Genomic DNA, 23,532 nt, shown 5'->3' with positions numbered 1-23,532 from the left:
GTGGCGCAGCCAGGCCATTCTGCGAGCTGCCCCGTCTGCAGGCACCAGCCCCACAGCTCCCATTGGCTGCAGTCCCCAGCCAATGGGAGATGCAGGGGTGGCACTTGGGGCGGGGGCAGAGCTGAGTGGCTGCTCCTACGTATAGGAGCCAGAGGGATGTGCTGCTGCTGCCAGGAGCTGCGCAGAGCTGTGGCCCATGCACGTGGAGCAGCCCCTGACCCCGCTCCCCAGCGAGAGCTCGAGGGCCAGATTAAATCGTCTGGCAGGCCGGATGTGACCAGTGAGACATAGTTTGCCCACCCCTGTCCTAGATACATTCGTCCTCCTCTAGTCTTAGCCCATAGTTCCTTATTTTATTACTGGTGTTGAATTTCAGTAATTCATTGCTTCCTTTCCAATATTCATAATTCATATTCTGTCCTGTAATGTTTCCTCTTAGCACCAGCTTTTTGCACTAGACAAATTAAGTTCACTGTTCTCATAAGCCATGTCCTCAATTGACTTCTTTTGAATTTCTCTCTCTCTTTTCAATCTTTAAGTCGGATTGAAACTTGTTTACCATCAGTGGCTTGATATTATGCCCATCTCTCACTGGTGACACAAATATTATAAATTTTGAAATTAGTAGACCACTAGAGATGCAAAAATACCTATTTTAATAAGACGCTTTCACATTTTAATACAAGTCACAATTCATCCACAATAAAGGGCTCTCACCATGTGAACTTTTAGAATGCTGTGCTCAACAAAATGAGTGCAGATTCTTTTTAAATCACAAGGTCTGGTAAATATATTCCTCTTTCAATGAACGATAAATATTCATTATGTTTAGTTTTATGCTCTTGATTTTTAAACAAAGTGTCTTTTTAATTTCTGGGGGCAAATACAAGCATATTTTGCAAGTGTTCCACTAACCCTTATGAATCCCAACTGAGTCTTTGGCTACTATTGCGATGCTGGGTGAATGTTACAGGGATACAGAAAATGCACCTATATTACATGTAAGTAATAGGATATAGTTTGGGCTGAAATCTTAAGAAAAGCAGATCTCTTCCCTTTAGCCATATCTGGATTTGACAGTGAATTCTAACTACAGACTTGGGATTGCGCATATTAGAAACTGAAGTATCATGACAGCAAGTTGGTATACACTTGACAAACCACATGGATGAGATGCAGTGAAGCTCGATAAATACTAGAATACCCAGTGAACATCATGGTGTTTAGACCCATTACTTCCCCATTTTACTGACAAAGGATACTGTACTTGGGGCAGTTTCTAAAATGCTACGTAAGAATATAATGCTTCTCTGGGGAGCCATCCTAAGCTCAGGTCTGCAAAAACATGAAGAGTAATGACTGCTGACTCACACTGGCAGGTGGATTTTAACTCTAATCAAGATACAAGACATTTCTCTGTAGCAGAAGGGACTAGAGCTGGCATAGAGTAGATTCTACAGGGAGATCCTGGGAACAGCCAAGCGTGGGGGGAAAGGTTAGGCTGAGGTTCATGTTTTGTTTTTGTTATTTGAGTTATGTGTGTGTTTTTCCAGTCCCATATTTTATTTCCACAAGTGAAATCTGGCTTTTACCTACTCAAAAGGGACTCACTTAACTGAACATCACAGTCAGTCTTCTGAACTCTGTCTTATCTAATCATCTTAAGTCTATTACACCCATCAGTATATCATCAGCAAGGATATTACAGTAACTATGAAAAAACTATATGGGAAAATGGTAAAGCATAATTTTTAGAGGATATTTGGTACAGATAATAATTAGTAACCATTAGTGCCCAAAAGGAGAACCAGACAGGCTGTTGTGAACAGTCCAATGTTTAACAGAAAAATGTTTGTAACAAAGAATCAGAATTCCTATTACTTAAATTAATTGGGCAATCAAATATCTATGACAAAGAAGGGGCACCAATGAGTCAGACTGAGGGTTTTTGTGGGGCAAAAGTATATAAACTAACTGCTTATTACATTCAGAGAAAGATGAGTAGACTCAGGCCTGGTCTACACTAGGACTTTAAATCGAATTTAGCAGCGTTAATTCGAATTAACCGCTCAACCGTCCACACTAGGAAGCCTTTTAATTCGACCTAGAGGGCTCTTTAGTTCGAATTCGGTACTCCACCCCGACGAGGGGAGTAGCGCTAAATTCGACATGGCTATCTCGAATTAGGCTAGGTGTGGATGCAAATCGAACTTACTAGCTCCGGGAGCTATCCCACACTGCACCACTCTGTTGACGCTCTGGACAGCAGTCCGAGCTTGGATGCTCTGACCAGCCACACAGGAAAAGTCCCGGGAAAATTTGAATTCCTTTTCCTGTCTGGACAGTTAGAATCTCATTTCGTGGTTGGACATCGGGGCGAGCTCAGCAGCACCGGCAGCGATGCAGAGCTCTCCAGCAGAGGAGTTCATGTAATCTCTGAATAGAAAGAGGGACCCAGCATAGACTGACCGGGAACTCTCGGATCTGATCGGTGTGTGGGGCGAGGAGTCTGTGCTTTCGGAGCTGCGCTCCAAAAAACGGAATGGAAAGACCTACGAGAAGGTCTCCAAAGCCATGAGAGACAGAGGATACAGCCGGGATGCCATGCAGCGCCGCGTGAAAATCAAGGACCCCAGACAAGGCTACCAAAAAATCAAAGCGGCAAACGGACGCTACGGAGCCTGCCACCACTGCCCCACCAGCGACCATGGACTCTGACGATGGGACAGTGTCGACGGCCAGTTCCTCGGCGATGTTCGCGGTCGGGGAAGATGAGGAAGGGTTTGTGGAGGATGAGGCAGGCGACAGCGCTTACAACGCTGGTTTCCCCGACAGCCAGGATCTCTTCATCACCGTCACGGAGATCCCCTACCAACCGTCCCCGGCCATTAACCCGGACCCTGAATCAGGGGAAGGATCACTCGGTAAGTGCTTTAACCATGTAAACTTTTATTCTTAATATAACAGGAATCTGAAGTATGTGAAAAGGAGGTCTCTCTATATATGGGGATAGAACAGAAATCCTCCTGGGAGATCTCCACGAAGCTCTCCTGGAGGTAATCGAAAAGCCTCCGCAGGAGGTTCCTGGGGAGAGCTGCCTTATTGGGTGCTCTGTGGCAGCACACTTTTCCGCGCGAGGCTTTCATGAGGTACTCAGGGAGCATTGCCTCCCCGAGCACGGCTGCATAGGGCCCTGGTTTGTGCTGGCTTTCACGCAGCATGCGCTCTCTATCTCCTTCAGTGACCGTCCTCAGGGTGATCTCGCTCGGAGAGTCCTGCATCTAATTAGGGGAATTACTGTAATGTTACGCCTGGTCCAGAGTATTTTTCAAAAAACTCCGGACAGACGGCATAGCACAGACTCAGCACGCTGCAGCGTGACGAGCGTAACGGAAAGCCAAAGAATCAAATGGACGCTCATGGAGGGAGGGGGGACTGAGGACGCAAGGTATCCCACAGTTCCTGCTGTCTCCGAAAAGCATTTGCATTCTTGGCTGAGCTCCAAATGCTTCTAGGGTCAAACACAGTGTCCGCGGTGGGTCAGGGCATAGCTCGGCAATTTACGCGCACCCCCCCACCCCCAGAAGTGAAAGGGAAAACAATCCTCTGTTGACTCTTTTACATGTCACCGTATCTTTACTGAATGCTGCAGACAGATGCGATGGTGCAGCACTGAACACCGACATCCTCACTCCCCCCACGCTATGGATGGCTGATGGTACAATAAGACTGATATCCATCGTCATCATCAGCCTATTGGCACATGGGGCAGTGCAAAAGGACTGGTAACCATGCGTACTAGCATCAGTGAGGTCGATCAAGGGCGCCTGGCCCTAATTTTTCCTGGTAGATGGTGCAGTATGGCTGGTAACCGTCCTCATCATAGCAACAGGGGGCTGAGCTTCATCAGCCCCCACCCTTCATGTGTAAAGAAAAGATTCAATTGCCCCTGGACTAGCAGCAGGATGCTGGGCTCCTCTCCTCCACACTCCTTAATGTCCTATCTGGACTATCATAGCAACTGGAGGCTGCCTTCCACTCATTTCTCACTAACAAGGCACTGTGTCTTATTCCTGCATTCTTTATTACTTCATCACACAAGTGGGGGGACAATGCTATGGTAGCCCAGGAAGGCTGGGGAAGAATGGAATGAACAGGTGGGGTTGTTGCAGGAGCACCCCCTGTGAATAGCATTCAGCTCATAATCTATGCAGGATCTGACACAGAGCAGCTGTGCTCTCTGGTTCTCTGATACAGTGGTTCTCTAGTACACTTGCCCATATTCTAGGCAGGACTGATTCTATTTTTACATACCAAAAAGGAGGGATTGACTCAGGGAGTCATTCCCAATTTTGGCTTTTGCGCCCCTGGCTAAGAGCAGCCAGGGGCACTTATGACAGCAGCAAATGGTGCAGTGCAAAAGGACTGGTAACCATGCCCATCTTATTACCAATTTATGGTATGGTAGATGGTACAGTATGGCTGGTAACCATCTCTGCTATCATGCAAAAGCAAAAGCATGCTGCTGTGTAGCGCTGCTGGACCGCCTCTGTCAGCGGCATCTAGTACACATACGGTGACAGGCACAAAAGGCAAAATAGGCTCCATGGTTTCCACGCTGTGGCGTCTGCCAGGGCAATCCAGGGAAAACGGGCTTGAAATGATTGTCTGCTGTAGCTTTCCCGGAGGAAGGGATGAATGACGACATTTACCCAGAACCACCCGCGAAAATGGTTTTTGCCCCATCAGGCACTGGGATCTCAACCCAGAATTCACAGAGACAGACTACACTGTGTTCATTGTTCGCCAAAATTTATCTTTGCAAGGAATTCACTCCCTTTTTCCCATCACACAGCTTCGACTGTCTCCAGACCTGCCACAGCATCCCCCTCACAGAGGCTGGCAAAGATTAGGCGGCGAAAGAAAAAGACAGGGGACGAGATGTTATGGGGTGAAGTTATGGGGTGCTCCCGAGACGAGACGGACCAGCAGAGCCAGTGGAGGGAGACCCTCTCTCTGTAACAGCCCTCACACAGCGAACGGGAGGAGAGGTGGCGTGAGGAAGACAAGCAGTCGACTCAAACGCTGCTTGGACTAATGAGGGAGCAAACGGACATGCTCCTGCGCCTTGTGCATGTTCTGCAGGACCTCAGGCAGGAGGACAGAGCCCCCCTGCAGTGTATCTGCAACCGCCCTCCCCCGCCACAAAGTCCCATACCCCCCTCACCCAAAATAACCAGAAGGAGGGGCGCCAGAGGCCGTGTAAACTGTCACTGCACCCCAGCAGAGTGCTCAAGTACCCAAAAGCTCTCATAGCCTAATTTTTGAGAAGTCCTTTCCTTCCCGCCTCACCCAAGCCCCCATCCCAGTTTCATCCCCTAACTGTCTAGTTGATGATAAAAAATACTTTTCTGTTAATTATTGTTTCCGTCATGTTCTTTTAGAGGAGACTGTGTTTGAAGGGGGGGTAGGGGGTTGGTAATTTGACAGGACAATCACCTTTACCAGGGTACAGACATGGGGGCAGGATCAGCAGCAGGTCACACACACACTGCAGTCAGTACGCACCCTGGTCGGTATGGGAGGTGGTTTGCAGGTTCTGTGTGGGTGGGGGGGTACGTGACTTTGTAGCGGGGGAGGGGGGTTACAGATCTCATGCAACGGTCCCTGTCCTGGACCACAGAGCCACACAGCAGAGGAATCTGTATCCGTCCTCCCCCGCCAAAAGGCCACATAGCCCACGCACACAGAGTCCCAAAAAGGAGGGATGGCAGGCTCCGTTGAAACATCCAGTCCGGCACTGCAGACCGCTCTGTGAGCAGGAGCCTGTCATTCCTCGAGTTTACAGGCAGTCTTTACATCACTGCACACCCTACCCAGCACAGTCCGTGTCCCAGTTTCAACCCTGTAACGCAAAGTCATCAATAAAGAAACCTTTGTAAAGTTACAGTGGAACATGTATTTTATTTTTATACGTGTGTTGGAAGTTGGGGAAGCGGGGTGGGCGGGGTATGTAACTGCAGATGCTAGTCAACAGTAACTTGGTAAAGTAACAGGGGCAGGTTCAGCTTCTCTGTAAAGAAACTGAACAGTCACAGGTCACGCTGCTCACTGCTCGCTGGTACTTGAAGAGTTCCTTGTCGCTGTGCAAGGCGCCTGCACAGAGCATCACGAGCCAGGGCATTAGTGGGTAGGCTGGGTCCCCGATGATCACTATAGGCATCTGCACATCCCCAAGACTTATTTTGTGGTCCGGGAAGAAACTACCTTCCTGCAGGCGTCTAAACAGACCAGAGTTCCTGAAAACAAGCACGTCATGAACTTTGCCTGGCCACCCTTGATGTTGGTAAAACGTCCCCCATGGTCCACCAGTGCTCGCAGCACCATTGAAAAGTAGCCCTATTTCTCAGCAGCTGACTGTGGAAGAGGTGGACGATAAGGTGCGAGGAGTTGACAACGGCCATAACTGCAGCGGGATCCGTGCTCAAAGTGCTGTGGCGCCCGCGCTGTCACTGAGCAGAAAAGTGCACGAACAGATTGCCCGCAGGCGCTTTCAGGGAGGGAGGGAGGGAGGGAGGGCGTGATTGACGGTTCAATGATGACAGTTACCCAAAACCACCCTCGACACATTTTTTCCCCCAGCAGGCATTGGGGGCTCTACCCAGCATTCCAATGGGCAGCGGGGAGTGCGGGAACTGTGGGATAGCTTCCCACAGTGCACCGCTTCCAAAGTCGACGCTGGCCCCGTTACTGTGGACTCAGACAGTCGAATTAGTGTATTTAGTGTGGATACACAAATTCGACTTCATAAGGTCGATTCCACAAATTCGAATTAATTAGATTCGAAATAGTCTTGTAGTGTAGACGTACCCTTAGGCACTTAAGAAGAAAGTGAAGACTACAGTCTTGGGTTGGGAAGAAGAAAGGTGAAGAATTGGACAGAGAGGTAAGAATCAAAAGGTTTCAAAGGTTCAGAGAAGCAGCCAAAACTCTGAGACTTGTATCAACGGCCTGAAGTTCCGATGGCCACTAGTCTGAAGACAACGAGACAGGAAACATACAACAGACACGCAGTGTCCGTTCTTACAAGGACACTGCTACTATTGATGTTAACGTGTGCATTTTGTGTCCTATTATCAACCAAGTCTATACCTTTGTTACGTGTCTGATAGAACCAACTGCAAGGTTCCCTGGATGGCGTTTCATGTCCCGAAGATTCCAAAGACTATTCAGGACCATTTCTCCTTCTTCTAGCACATATTTCTCTCCTTGGAATTTTGGTTTTTCATACAAAATCCAGCTGTAATAATGAAATAATTAAGAGAATTGTAACTATTATGCAGACTAGAACCATGGCAATACAACACTCATGCTAGAAAAGTTCAGTAGAGAGCTCTTTCCACTAAGCCCGTTATCAGTGTCCCTTCATGCACTGTCCCTCTCTAGTCATTTTCCACTTGTTACCTAAGTTGTGCTTCATTTCTGTACTTAAAAAAAAATAAAATAGGCATTTCTTCTCTTCTATTATATAGCTCGGTGTCCCAAACTAACCAGCATGATTAAAAGCCTTATTTGCAGACATCTAACCAGTAAGTGCAAAAGCTAAGCAAGTTAAACATCCTACTTTCCTAGTTCCAGACAAATTAACTAAGATGGGTCCTGGATTCCACATAATGGTAAAACATGCAACTACCACTATGGCATCCAGTGATTAATAATCAAGCATAAAACATAAGAAATAACTAGGCCAGTCTTAAACTATATTAATGTTACCATGAAACAGTATTATGGTGTGGAGGAGTTGAATGGTATGATGAACTTACTTCAATGAAAGTGGCAAAGAGTTCTGTGGCACCTTATAGACTAACAAACGTATTGGAGCATGAGCTTTTGTGGTGAATACCCACAAAAGCTCATGCTCCAATACGTTTGTTAGTCTATAAGGTGCCACAGAACTCTTTGCCACTTTTACAGATCCAGACTAACATGGCTACTCCTCTGATACTTTACTTCAGTAAGTCTATGCTCTATTAAATAACTGTGGGCACACATGTATGACAAATGCATTCCCAGCCTTAGCTTTCCAAAGCATCTATTATCTCACTGTGCACTAATGCTTTGCAAATGGATTAAGAAAGATTCATGTAGTCTATCCTAAATATTCTTCTGCATCCCACTACTTCTATGCTCCCTTTTTAATGCCATGTTTCAAACAGCAGTTGAGCATGTATGCCTTACAGCTCATTTTGCAACATCACTTGGTTAATGAAATTAAACTGTGAAAACTTAGCTTTGGTTACAAAACAAACTTCCTTCTGCTTTAAGCTAGTTCTCAGCAGAGGTAATACTTACCATATTGCTTTACTTGTAAATGCCACTGTAATTATAAACCAAGAAAAGATGCCCTGCATATCAGGTTTGTATTATAAATAACAGAGGCAGAGGTACAAGAAAAATACACACATTTATCTTCTGAAAAGATGCCATTTAAATAAGGCATAGATTTCTTACCATCCTCTAATAATTCTAAGCAATGTTCCTATTGGAAAGATCCAGGATGTGGCATCTGATAGATCATGGTATATTTCTCGTTTACTTTTCTCCCCAGGAATGTCATAAATAATCATCTAAAACAATAGACATTATATGTGAACAAGGGGCACTTCAACACATGGATTAGGTTCCTAATTTTTGCTTTTTATTAAACAGATTCTGATTTTGTATATGCACTACCAGCATTGCACATATTTTCTTCAACTGTAGACTGCTGAACTAAATAATCAGACAAACTAAGTAGGTTTCCCCTAGGCTGGAATTTTTTTGCATCTAATCTCATGATTAGCATGTACAGCATTATAAGTACTCAAATTTGACATAACATGTTTTCTTTCAAAATTTTGCTACTCCTTAAAATATTAATGGTGATTTAATCCATATTCACCTACACCGTGACAAGATCACACTTACTTTTCCTGGTCTTGGATTGCATTTGAGGCTTTTCCTGTCAATAAGATTCTGAAATTAAAATGATGTGGAAAATAACTATTAAAACTACAATAGTAGCACACAAAATTGTTTAAGACCAGTATTCCTTTAAAACATATTACTTTAATTAGTGACAACAGCTGATCCTAGCCTCATTGTTATGCAAATTAGGCCTAGGCAGTTTAATGCAGTGGGTCAAATAAATAATCCTTAAAAACCCCACAAATATTAGATTAGGAGAGCTTTAATGAAAATCAGAACCACGTAGAACTATTTCCTCTCACACACACCCTTCCCCAAACTAGAAAAGAGAGAGATTGTACCACACCAGAGCTTTTCTCTTCAGGCTATGACACTCTTAATTGTAAGCACTCTCTTCCATTTCCCCAAATCATCACAAAATACTACTTCTCTCCTCTCAACTGACCTTGCTTTAAATAAACTGAAACAGGAGTGCTAATCTGTAGAAAGAGCTTGAATATTTGACTGCAGCTGAGGCCTTGTGTACCCTTGTGGCAGAGTGTATGGTATATGTAGCACAGTGAAAAGCAGGTTGTGTGCACGCTGTGATGTGTAGCTACATGCAGCAGTGAGAGGCTCTGGCAGTGGGAAGATGCTGAAGCCTTTTCCAGTTGCCTCCCCAACTGCCAGATCATTTCCCTGCTGAGGTGGGGAAAGGCTCCATCAGGGAGGAGGCCACTGGACACTACACTTCTAAAACAGCAGTGTAGACATGAGAGACACTGCTTGGATGTGTAGAGCATACACCCTAATATTCTGACGTGTCTGTACTCTACTCACATAAGCAGTGCTTCCCATCTACACTATTTATACCCATGCTGGGGGTGGGGGCGTGCAATGCCTGTATTCATATGCCACTGTAAGTGTAGACATAGCCTGAGTTGGAGCCTACGGAAGAACTGAAGGATACACCAAACACTGAACCATATTCTCAGGGAGCAAAGGAACAATAAAATCAAAAGTAGAGTAAATGTAAAAGAACAGTTTTTCATATAAAGACAATTCTGTTCCCCTCCTTGAACTCTCTGTGTGCCTTGTCCCAATCACCTTCACATTTAAAATGCCATTCAAAGGACAAGCCTGTATGTTGCTATTATTGAGCATATTTTTTATTTACTTGCTGTTTTACGGTTAGAAGCTGCAGGATCTTCTCTACTGTTTATGATCTGGTCCCAGTAACTGGGTGCATTTTATTTATAAAATGCTTCAATCAGAAAACTTAATTGTCTGCAATCACAGGCTTACCTCGTAGCCTACAACAGAATGAATTTAGATAAAACAGTTAAGATTTTTTTTTGAAAGACGGTAATTTCAACTGGGTTCAGCATCATTTTAGTTATTACTTGCATAACATGACAACTTACCACTGGAAAAGCTCCTGATTCTGGCAAATTGTTGTCTTGAGGCTTATGACCCCTTGGCAATAATCCATCCTGAAGGGCACTTCCAAATCTGGCTCCCTTCTCACACGAATAATTGCTGGCTGTCTGAAAATACTGGTAATACACACTCCTAGAGAGAGGTTTCATGGCAGCATCAGCTTTCTGTTGAAACTGAGCAGAATGTGTCGGATTAGGAAGAAGACATGCTTCTTCTGGAAATGGCTCTGATTGCTGCCTAGAGCTAAGCGGTTCTTTTGAATATATGAGTGACTGTTTGGAAAGTGGAGCCCTTTCTTGGTCATTTTCTAGAAGCACCATGTTTGAGCTGCCTACCAACAAGTTCATAATAGAGTCTTCTTTCTGAACATCCACCATGTTTTCTTCATAAGATTCCTCCTCATCCTCCTCACTGAACTGATTACTAAATTTCAAACGCTCAGAAACAGACTGAAGAAGTGACAAGACGGATGAGGAGTGGTTGGCATTGTCTTTAGATTCTCCATTAGAATAGTCTCCTGGTGAGACATCAATAGACAGCTGGTCTTCTTGTGGGCTGTCATCTTCATATATAGGAGACAAAGAGAACGGGTAAATTTTAAACCGCTTAGCCTCAACTGTCATAAATGATTCCGAGCTGCAGTTATCTAATGTTTCATTTAATTTGTTGTCCTTTTCATAAGCATCGACAGGCTCATATTTGCTCTTTGCTGTTTCGAACATCAAAAGATGTTCAATATTATCCATGGATAGGTCAGGAGGAGAGATGGAGTGAGCTTGCTTTTTGTCAGTTGAAACAAACTGGTTCTCATCTTGAGGGGAGCCTTCATACAATACGGTAAATAAAGAATTGCTTTCCCACTGTTCATCTTGTGGAGAAAAGGCTAAGAGATTTGTCAGTTCCTCTGTATCATTATTATTATTCAGACTCTTCTCGTCAAGTGCGTTCTCTCTTTGTAAATCTTGATCCATCATCAGTGTTGATTTCAGAGTCTCATCTTTATTGGCAAAATCTGAGTTGAAACTTTTCCCTTCAATGTCCTTAACAGTTACAGATGATTCAGACACAATGAACTGTGTGTTTAATCTGTTTTTATCCTGCGGTATCTCATTTGCTTCCTCTGTTTTTCCACTGCCTTCTTCACTGTAGGCTTGTGAATCTTTTGGGTTTGCTTTTTCCTGTACAAACACAGAATCCTCCTTGCAACAAAGTTCTGGCAAACATTTACCTGTACAACTTTTGTCTAAACCTGAAAGACTACTTTCATCTTTGGATTTGCTAGGTATGCTGGTATAGTCTTCATCATGCAGGAAAGATGATGAATTAAAAGTCAAGGTTGGCATTGATATATGTTCTGGCACATTTGTATTATTGCACAAATCTTTTAACTGTAATGGTGGCATCCTCTCTTCAATCATAACAGTATCTCCATTTAATACATGTAAAGTCTCCTCAGATTTATTGCTAGCTGTCCAAATGCTAGTTTTATCACCAATTTCTGTCATAACTGTACTATCATAGACAGTTTTAGAGCATTCATCTTTTGCTATTATTGCAAGGTCAGATTCCAGACTTGCTAAATCATCAGAATGTAGAAGTCCATTTCTTTGATGTGAAAGTACATTATTTGGTACTGTTTCTCCTCCTATGGTCAAATCTGTGCTGCCTTCTACACTGTTTAGAACTAAAGGAACTGAACAGTCTGCTTTTTCACAGTCCCTAGCAACATTCTGGGTCAATTCCTTGCCTATTTGGTTTAAACCCAAAGGTTCTTTGATTATTTCTTGAGTTTTGGCAGCTAATTGAACATCAGTGTTTAGAGTCTTTGAGAATCCAGTCTTATGTTTAAGCACAACATTTTTAGAAGGGCTCCTGCTCTCATTGTTTTCAAGCTGATTAAACATCAGTTTTTGTTTGGCTGAGTTAATAACTTCATCAATTATTTCTTTTGCTTTTAGTGATATTGAACTATGTAGGTCAGTTTTATGAGTGATGTTAAATGGTATCTTTTCAGCCTGAGTATTTGTAGCAACTGTCTCCTTTCCTTTAACTTCAGAGGAGCTTCCTGCATAGCTCTCATTAAAATGTTTTACTTTTGCTTCCAACTGTATCTTTCCAGTTTTCTGTTCTTTTAGGATATCCAGCTTTGTTAAACTGTCCTTGTTGCCACAAGGCTGATAGACACCAGCTGCTTGTTTTGATCTTATTTCTTCTATGGCCAAGTGTAAAACCGCATCAACGATTTCTTCAGCTTTTTTAAATAGAGCAGTGTCTTGGGATTCAATGTGCACTTGCTTTCCTGTTTCCATATCTACCCATGTTTTCTGAGAACAGATGTTGCTTGATTTTGTAAACGAAGCTGTGTGATCATTCACTTTAGCTCGTTTTTTTCTCATTGCAGGAATATGGTCACAAAGATTTACTTGCTCTGTAGGAGTTCTGTGCACATCCTTACTATAGTCTATACTAGAACTCACTTCCACAAGTTCCAACGGACAGGTAGTTGATGTTATGGATTTGGTTAACCAGGCATCTTCAAGCTTTTGGGCAGGAGGTACATCTGGAGGTACATAATCAGTCTCATCACTAACTCTAAGTCTGGAGGAAATTTTGCCTTTTTTAAAAACTTCATACTCAACAATAGGGAAATTAATACTGTCCAAGACATCTGCTGTTTCAAGAGCAGAACGACAAAGCTTGGAGATTTCTTTAGACTTCAGAGTAGGAGAAGCAAGCTTGGGAATGCAAACATCCTCTGAGTTAGGAGGACAGTCACTTTCAGCTAAAATGACATCAGATTCCAGGGGAAAAGATGTACGCTTAGCATTGATGTCTTCAGAGCAAGGTGAAATCTGAGTCATACTGACATCTGTATTTTCATGCACAGGAGAAATAATTGTAGATGCACTGACATCTCGATTTTCCAAGAAAGAAGCCACCATCTTAGGTGTATCGCCTTCAAGAAAAGCACATTTGGAGTCACTGACCTTGTCAGATGTAACCGATAATTTGGCAATTCTAACATTTTCGGATTTAGAAGCAGAAGAAGGTATTTTGCACTGGCTGAAGTCTACAGAATTAAGTATGGCAGGTGCCGTCTTAGACTTGTTACTGTTTTCCTGTTTAGCAGAAATCATCACCAGATTGCTATCTTCAGAATTAGGTCTAGTCACTGAAATAATCTCCAAACCAACACCCTTTTCAAAGACAGAAGAAGAATGATTGGTCAAAGCATCTTTTCCAGATCCCAGGGGAGAACGAGGAACCTCAAAAAAGGTATTCACTTCTGATTTAAGAGCAGGCGAGGAAAGCTTAGAGAAGCAGATTTCTTTAGACTGAGAGGGAGGAGGAGAAATATTAGTCATATTGGCATTCACAGTTTTAGGAACAATCTCCTCTACCCTGTTATCTCTGGTTTCATAGGTCTGAGAAGTATTCTTTGACCTGTTACCGTCTGTGGATAAAACTGATGTTTTGGATACAAAGACTTCACCAATTTTAAGGGAAGGAGTAGTAAGGTTGGGCACCCTGGCAGGATCTACGTTGTTGGGGAGGGTCATCCCTTCAGATTTAAGAGGCTTGCTATTTTCATGCACACGGTCAGGGGGAGAAATGTTGATTTTTTTAACATCTTGTAAGTTGGTTGCTTTTTTGGCCATGGTTTCATCTTCAGATCTGTGGATAGGAGGAGCAATATTAGCCAAGCTACCATCTTCAACTTTAAGGACTGGAGGAGAAATCTTGGTGATACGGACAGGTGTTATAGCTTTGCTAAGGCAGGCACCTTCAGATTCTAAGACAGGAGGTGGCATATGGGACTTCACACTTCCACATTCAAGGGCTGATGGAGATATGCCAGCAACATTTACCTCTGAAGACTTAGATGAAACCTTAGCAGTTTCAACATCTTCAGATTCAAGGAAAGGTACGGAAGTGTTCTCTGTATTGATATCCTTAGATTCACCCTCAAGAGTTACTGAGGGATCATTCTGGGCATGTGTTGGTTTCCCTGACTCATTAAACTGTTTAATATCTGGACTGTTTACTATGTCCATGCCAGTATCTCGAACAATTTTGGCAGATGGCACTGAAGCGGGCAGACTGTCTATTACCATCAATTTATTGACTCCACAAAATTTTATGTCCTTCACAACCTCCGATAATTTTTCAGTACATGCTTGATTTAAAGGAAAATGAACACTAGCTAGAAAGGTTTGTGCTTCTTGCTCCCTTTCTTCAGCCACCACATATTTTTGTGAATCATCCATCCTTGGACGATTATCTTTATTTGCATTTTCTATACACTTATCTGCCTGATGTTGAAATGCATTGCTACTAAAGGGGGACATCTGGGCATCCAACTTTAGCTCCAACTGACTACCAATATGACTATTACAGGCATATTGACCATCTACCAATGGTGGTAGTTTATCAACTGCCCCTTTCTTTGTTTTGGATGAACTCACACAATCATTTTGCATTGTCTCCTGAGAGTCTTCATGAGATACTTGAACACAAGAATTTATTTCTTTATCAAAGCTAAAAGTGGCATTATTATCTGATTGAAACTGAGCTTCTGTTTCTTCTAACGTTCTCTCCCTCTTTTCAGCCAATCTGTTATTTCCAGAATTTGTTTTAACAGAATCCATAATCTGGTAATTGGAACTACTGTTGTCTCTGACTGACAATACTGAGTCTAGAAAATGAGTTCTATTCACTTCTGGTGTATCAGAAACTGGTGCATGATTTAAGGAAATAAACAAGTCTAGTTCTCCAATGTGATTGCTGTTGGAGTTTGTTTCAGTGGATGAGGCAGGGGTGTTTTCAATTATTCCATGTTCACTGCTATCTAAGATATCTTTAGCAACATCTGTTTTTTTCAGTTCCATTTTAACTGCAGAGAGGTTTGCTTTAACATTTTCCTTGCCATTTCTAGCATCATCCTTTTGATTCTCTTTTGATGGGTGTCCTGTAATTTCTACTCTTACATTAGATGGTGAGTTTGGAAGGATAGCAGATTGGACTTCTCCATTTCCAGTCACAGTGAAAATATGTTTGCCTTCAGTATTTTCTTCTCTTCTTAGTGCCTCCTCTGCTTGTTTCTTTAGTAGCTGCTTAATCCGTACAGAACCCCGATATGTTGCATAAGTAACTGCTGGTGCATCTGGCTTACATTCAGTTTGCCTGTAACAAAAAAACATCATTTTAGTGCAGTAGAATATTGAAACAGTCTTCACTATCATTGCTGATTTGGAGAACAAATGATACAATACTACTTTTTTTAAATTGCAGAATAAACCAACTTCTAATGATGCTATAAATACATCAAGAGTTTTCTTTATACTAAGCTAATAGAAACACAGTATATGGGTATGCCTACAAACACAAAAGTTTTATTAGAAAGTAACACCATCAAAGAGACCTATATAAGGGTACATCTTCAAATTAAGTCACACCTGTCTGAAAATGTTTTACCCTACTAACGTTAACAGTAAAATCTAGGGTCACTAAAACTGAAAATGGCTAGAGAAATTTGTTTGCTTTTGAATTTGGACCTGGTAACTCATCCCTGAACAAGAGGGTACAAGACAGAACAACAGAAATGTAAGAGGCAAAAAATGTTTGTGGGGAAAATACAGTTATTTGATACTTTCTGGACCAAAGGTACAGGACAGGGAGGGAGTGGAAGTAGGGACTGAGGGAAGGGCAGTGAATGGAGAAGAACAGGAATGAGGAAAGTCTGTTTGGGTGCTGGAGGAAATATCTAACTAAAGGGCCCTGAAACTTGGGAAATATTTTTGGTGGATTCGGGCACTAATTAGTCTTATATTTAACTTCAAAGAAAAAAAATGTTACTTATCTTTTACTACTCTTTCATGATGTAATAAGGGTGACCTCAAAGCTTTCCCTTATCACCCAAACCTTCCAAAAAAATCTATTTTTTCCACATAAGAAAATAATAGGAATTGCAAATCTTGACTTCCTTGTTTTTACTGGAGGACTCTGGAGAACTAGGATGGGCAAGTGAGATCACATATAGCTGAACCTGATCTGCAGCTCTCCAGCCTTCAACTGAGGCGAGAGAGCATGTTGAGTCAGACTGTTTAAAAAGCGCTTTTGTGTTAACTATCTAAACAAAAAACAAGTCTCCCCCTAAAAATTTTTAAACAGTCTGACTCGGTGTCTTCCTTCTTCTTAGCTGAAGGCTGGGAAAGTTGCAGCACACAGTTGCAGGTGAGTGTGATGTCCCTCTCCTGCTTGTAGCTCTCCACTGCACCGGAGAGCCCTCCAGCAAAAAACAGGGAAGTGAAGATTTTTATTTCTAATGTAAGACTAACTAGTCTATAAAAATACAGACAAAAAAAACCCGGGCACTCTTAGCATTGCATAGAGGTATGCCGACACTGCAGCAAAAACGTGCCTCCTAGCCTTGGTAGACAGAGGTGTTAGCTCTGCTCAAGCCAATGCCCAAAAGATAGCAGTGTGGGCATTGTGGCACAGGTGGTGGCTTGTGGTAGCCACCTGAGCTCGGACCCAGGAGGTTGGGTGGAATTGTAATCAAGGCAGCTAGCCCGTGCCACAACATCCATGCTTCTATTTTTAGCATGTTAGCTCAAGCACAGCTAACGTGTCTGTCTACAGGCTGGTAGGCATGCTCCTACGTGCAGTACAGACATATCCTTGCAGTTCATATTTAATCCACCCCCATTAGGAGGATTTTACTCTAGTAAAGGGATTTTTATGCAAATAATCCAAGTGAGAAGCAGGGTATTTTTGTTCATTCACTAATAAAATTGGGCAGAAAAATACAAGATTTTATTTCTTTCAATGAGGATCAGTGAGAGTACACAATCATTCTGTATATATCCCGAACATACAATTAAAAAGATACAAATTTTTCATTTTAAAAAGCAGAGTTCCATTCTGTATGGACTTGAGCAGTATAAACTCTCAATTCCATATTGTTTATATGGTATCAAGTCCCCAACTGTACAAACATTTAGGCACATGAGCAGTCCCACTGAACTCAATGGGGCTACTCAGCTGGGTAAAGTGACTCAGATGTATGTGTGTTCATAGGGTAAGGGCCAAAATATAAAAATTCAAAAATTCACTGTGTGGTATTATGATATGAGCATTCTATATAATCATCAGCCTATAAAATGTGAGGTATTTCCACATAAAATCCAGGTGTGGTTAGTGCTGTAATACAAATTATCATCTTCCTATTTATTAACAATGGAATTTTTATATTAAATCGACCTATTAAATATTAAATTCAAATACACTAAGGAAAAGCGATATATTCAATCCAAACTATAAAAAAATCTTTGAGTATGAAGAAATACTACCACCGCCTCCACCATCATCCAGTGTCAATGGGCAATCCAAATAGCCAAGATGACAGAGTATATTTTACCAACTCTTCAGACTTTCATAACTGAAACTATTAGTATTTTCAAAATGTATTTAATCTGCATGAAACTTTAGCTTTCCTCTAGTCAATATATTTCAGCAATCTGTGTAATAAGGCTGCTCACTAAATCCAAAAATAAGTTGTGCAGTTTTGCAAGTACTATTGTTGAACATTTTATTATACACTACATCCACTTATTGTTACTGAACATTACAAAAACTTACTGGAAGCTAGGTGTAGGTCAAGTAGACAACAATAAACCTCTAAATCATTAGTTCTATTCAAAAATAATATTGTTCAACCTAACAATATATACACACACTTAATACCTAACAAAACAAAATGCATAACTCCTGACTGGAAAAATACTGTGCAAAACAACATCTTTCAGAAAAGGAAAAGAGCAAAATGAATGGTAGATTTTAATGAGTCTTACCTTCAGAAACATACAGAGCACAATGATCACTATTAAGAGAAGTGTTGAGAATTCAGCTGGGGTACTTATGAAAGTAGGAACCACACCCAGGAGTGTTTTGAAAGATCAGGCCTTTAGGCTGAGTCTACATTATAAATTTACATTGGTAGAACTACAGGTATGTTGCTCAGAGGTGTGAAAAATCCACACCCCAACTGATGCAGTTATACTGACCTAACCCCTGGTGTAGAAAATGCTGTGCAGATGGGAGAAGCTTTCCCACTGACATAGATATCGCCTCGAGGAGGTGGATTAACTATACCAATGAGACAAGGTCTCCCGTCAGCAAAGTAGCACCTTCACTGAAATACTACAGTAGTGCAGCTGCACTGTTGCAGTGCTGTAAGTGCAGACCTGCCTTAAGTGTGTGAAATTTAAGACCTAACCATAATGTGTCTGTAAAATGTGATATACATTGGAAAGTCAGTGAAATAATTCCATGTGCTGGGAGACAAGGGTTTTATGCAGTAATACTGTATGTGTTTACTATTTGGGGCCCTATTTTATGAGTTCTCCCATCCCATTTCCTTTTAGAATAACTTAAAAGACAAGATTGTGACAAGAACACATGCAGGATAGAAGCAAAGCTACTTTTTCAGATTGTTTTGCTCCTATTCTGTTGACCCAGGAATACAGTAGGTTTGCAGGGTAACTGGCTTTTAACATAACTGAGGAGGAATGCAAAGGCAAAAAACAAATCTGAGTTTCTCACCTTTGTATCAGTCCCAAACCAGTGGAGATTATACCACATAAAACATCAATCCTTTTTTATAATAAGAGACTTTTGTTAAGCTTAGCAATCATTAACCTACTTTACACTCCTCCTTCTGCAGTTAAATGTACTGTTATTAGCAGTAGTATTTTACGCACATCACTACTTTTTCCTCCTTCAACTCTGCATTTAACAGTGCAAAAAGTCTAGTCTGACGATTGCTCTTAATTGCAATGAAATCATCAACAATTTCAAACACATGGAAAAATCAAATGGTACCTTAACTTGAGACTCTTACCAGCTCACCATCTTCACATACCTACATGCTATAGCTCTTGTACGGCTTTCTCAACTATAAAACCTTGTTTTAATAGTAACTAATAACCTTGCTCCATATCACTATTTTTTCCTCTTGCCTTTCCCTTTCCCACTCACTTCTATCTGGACAAGAGGACCAAAACCCCTCTAGGGATAATTGCCTCTGTGAATCAGTCAGCTGGGGTGCAGGAGGAATAATGTGGTCTATGTCCGTTGTCCCTCACATATGCACTGACTAAGCTCATGAATTCCACTTTCTTTGGCTCAAGGCCTGGAAACTTGAGTCTTTTCCAAAACTGAGACCTCCCACTGAGTGCAAAATTAACCTCAGACTATAGGACAGTATGCTTTGATTTTCTAGTGTTTTGCAAAACATTGCTTCCAGAAAGAAGTGGTTAATAAAACGGGACCTTTAATACATGGGTAAACATACCAATGACCATTCTGGGGGTATCTGGTTGTGAAAATAAAAACAGCAATAATGCTGATGAGGATTATGCACTCTAGTAATTCTCTTGCTATTGCTTATCATCATATCCTCCCATTTAATGATAGATAACCCCAAAATTAATCTTCAGCAGCAGATTAGAATTAACTGAAATTCATGCTGAGTGTTTCTCATGGGAAAGGAAGCTCAATAATGCAGGGCCGGTTATCATTAAACTCTTGATTTGTTCTATGATTTCTGTCATGTCTAGGTTGGAAGCTATAGTCACAATTTAAATGAATATTATGAGTGGACCTACCTCAAATGCACTCAGACATCTATACTCTAGACCAGGAAAAGCAAACAGGCATATTCCCACCATCCCTTCCCCCCAAGTCCCCTCGTTTTCCCAGTCACTTCTCTCTCTCCTCACTGTCCTTTTCCATTTGTCTTTTCCCCTTTAATGTTGTCTGTTTCTAGCTCCCAAGTGCCTTCTAATTACTCCACTCACTACACTCTACAAAACCATTTTGATAAAACGCCTGCAATCAGGAGCACTTTTACAATCTAGTGACATTTAGTGAGAGTCAGTTCCATTGGTCAATACTTAGGGAGGAAGCTAGTACTGTGGGAAGTAGGAGAAATTATTTTAAACTTGTATAATAAAGGAAGAGTACTACAATACAGCAGGAAGTAGTACAACTACTTCCTGAGTAAGGCCTTGGCTACAAGAGAAAGTTGCACTACTATAACTGCAATCTGTTTTTACAATGATTTAGTTAAATCAGTGCAAACCTCAGTTCCATCATTTATTTGGTTTGGCTTAAACTTACTGCTAATTAACTTAATCTAAAATGAAAACTCTGGTTTAAACTGAAATAAGAGTGTCCACACAGGGATTTGCAACACTTTAACTAATCTGATTTAAAACTCACATCTTTAGTTAAAACAGTGCAATATTCAAATGTAGACAATGTAAATCAAAACCAACATGGTGTGTAAGTCATAGATCACACACCAGGCAGCAAACTAATTTTCAAAACATGCAAGAAGAGAAAAATGTATGCAAAACAGAATTGCACAGCAGTCCTCTGATGTTTTTACTGATCTCAACAATATGGTGTGGGGTGGGGCAAAGGTACTGTATTTTAAAGAAGTAGGCTAAAAGTAAAATATAATCAGTGTTTTAATGTTTACACAAATTTACCACAGCCAAACACACAAAAAAAGTCTTCCATTCAAAGCAAAAATTAGTTTCCAGTAAAAACCCGTATTATACAGAGATATATAGCTGCTGCCATCTCCAGAATCAAACAGATCATGGAAGAGATTAACCCCCCCCCCACACACACACACTTTCCTTGCTAACCTGGTCAAAGCCAAGTAAAATAAAATAAAAATTTATTCAGTTATCTAGAATAAAATGCATTTTGACTTGGTTTAGTTAGATAGCACTTCAGGAGAAGGTTATACAGTAAGATTGACCCTAATACTCCCTGCAAGTTTGATTTTACCATCGCCAACTGGGCTTAAGAACCTACTCAAGTATAGGGAGTCGGAAGCTTTCATGAGTAAGTACCATCAATTTCTGCAGTATGTAAGCTTCCATTCAAAGCCATCATTAGTTGTGAAGAAAATATGAATGAAAATATGAACGTCCAAATACGAATGAAGCATACATCCACACTAGCACTAGAACACTAAAAAAGGAAGTGAAGCGTGCGCAGTGGGGGGAGGGGCCAGCTTCCCCAAGTAAGCTCCTGTAAGAGACCATAGATACACATTCAGGGGACGCAGCCTGCACCACTGTAGCTACATTTCTATTTTTAGCATCCACAGAGCTAGCATGGGTATGTCGTCTGGATTGGAATTTTCAGCTTCCAGCTTTAGTCTGCAGACAGATGGCTCCCGCATCTCAGCTACCAGTGCTCAGAGTTTGCACAAACTGTTGCAGTGTTAAAAGTAACCTGTTTTTTCAGCTTTCACCTTTGTTTTTTATAATCCTGTGGGAATCAGGCAAACAGACAAAAATCAAGTAAAATTCACTCTGTTTCTTGGAGAGATAAGGGATGACAACAGTGTACGAAGACCTAGAAAATCAGAAGCTAAACCTACCAAAGACACTCACCTTGCAGTAGCTAGAAAGCAGGAGATGGGGCAGAGGAGTGGATATGTATCATGTCACCGCAGCACTCAGGAGGCTGGAGGAAGGGGAAGGTAGCAGAAAGAGAGAGAGAGAAAGAGAAAGAAAGAAAGGATGGCTTCTCACATGCTGCTCCTGGACAAGGGCCTACTTCCCACTATCCTGTTTTTGGTATTGTCTGTGGCCTGTATCTTTATTCCACTGGATATTAGATGTCTGGTTACATTTCCAAGATTCACATGCGAGAGGGCAGGAGAGATTGAGAGGTAAATTAGAAAAGAGAAGTAGAGGAGAATATGCATAGAGATTTTGGGAGGAAGAAATGGGGATGGTAGGGACAGGGGAGGAGGCAGAGAACACATTGCTGGGAAAGCGAAAGAGGTAATGGTAGGGTGAGGAATGCGAGAGGAATAGAAGGAAAAATAGGAACCACTGAAGAAATGCAGGAAAAGATACACAGGATCTATTATAGAAGAGAAAAAGTGGAATGGAGCCAGGAAGGGAGTAGACCTGTTATTCCCATTATTTTTTTAGACTAGGTCTTTCGGGCAGGGATTGGAATCCATCATATTTGCACAGCACCTGGCACAATGGAGCCCAACCTGCTTGTGCCCTTAGGGGCCACCGCACAACAAGTGGTAAATAATTAAAAAATAAAGAATAGCAGCTGCAGCAAGAGAGTGGTGTAGTAAGTAGGCCTGTTAAACAGTATTTGGGGAATATTCAATATTTGATACATTTGTTTGAGGGCTAGTATATACTATGAGGTGAATATATTATTCAGCAAATAATATACTCAGCAGATACGCTTCAAGGGCTCACTGAATAGAAGGGAAAGCAAGTTAAATTCTAAAAAAGGTAAAAGGTGTAAAGTGCATTAAACAGATTGTATGCTTTTCAGGGCATGGGCTGCATCTTCTGTCTTGAAAGAGCCCTGCATTTTTTGTGCTCTACCACAATAAACCATCTGAGTAAAAGTTGGTTGACCGTGTTACAATTAAATACAACTCAAGCTAAAGAGTATACAACTGTTACTTGTTTAAACTGCAGAGGGTAGAGCCTTGTGATGGTGGCAATACAGGTTCTAGACTGGCAGTTGCCTCAGCCTCACTCTAGTAGGTTTCAAGAATTTTTTTTTTGAGCTCTGATTACCACATTCTCAGTCTCTACAGCATAGGGGCATTTGCACAGATGCCACATCCTCAGCATTTGTAGTTAGAAGACTGCCTGTCAAAGCTACAGATAAATGACAACAAGAGTAATATCCCAGAAGTGATTCAATATGGAAGCAATTCTTTTAAGTGGGATTCAAAAAGGTTATTAAGAAAAATCCCAATTTCCCAAGTGGAATTGAATATACTTAAAGCAATACTCCAAAAAAAAAAAAAAAAAAAAAAGAATAATTAAAAAAAATGAAATAAAAGTTAAGTCTCCCCTTTCATTCTTAAATCCCAATGTTATTTCCCCCTCACTTTGCCAACAAAAATACAGTTGCAAGAGAACTGCTACAGATACCTCAATCAGCATATCCTAATCAAAATTTCAGATAAATGTGCATAGGGCTACAAAAAAGATGTTTCAAGTCCTAGGGTTAAGATATAAAACAGGGTCCTTCTCTCTCGGTGATTTCACATGCTAGATAGTAACCAGAAGC

At 41.5% G+C, this 23,532-nt stretch overlaps 1 protein-coding gene across 1 annotated transcript in view; it reads right to left on the bottom strand.

The window, feature by feature from the left end:
- The window catches only part of CRYBG3 (crystallin beta-gamma domain containing 3), a 132,910-nt gene that overhangs the window by 61,498 nt on the left and 47,880 nt on the right, over positions 1-23,532 (bottom strand). The window contains exons 4-7 of the mRNA XM_045001952.1: positions 10,371-15,570; positions 8,968-9,015; positions 8,512-8,627; positions 7,153-7,300 (exon numbers count right to left, since the gene is read on the bottom strand). Coding sequence (XP_044857887.1) covers positions 7,153-7,300; positions 8,512-8,627; positions 8,968-9,015; positions 10,371-15,570 — 5,512 coding nt within the window. The remainder of the gene's footprint in view (positions 1-7,152; positions 7,301-8,511; positions 8,628-8,967; positions 9,016-10,370; positions 15,571-23,532) is intronic.

The sequence above is a fragment of the Mauremys mutica genome, chromosome 1 (assembly GCF_020497125.1).
Source record: "Mauremys mutica isolate MM-2020 ecotype Southern chromosome 1, ASM2049712v1, whole genome shotgun sequence".
In the NCBI taxonomy this organism is placed as follows: Eukaryota; Metazoa; Chordata; order Testudines; family Geoemydidae; genus Mauremys; species Mauremys mutica.
The sequence above is the reverse complement of the archived record's forward strand: the minus strand, read 5'-3'. Positions and strand labels throughout refer to the sequence as shown.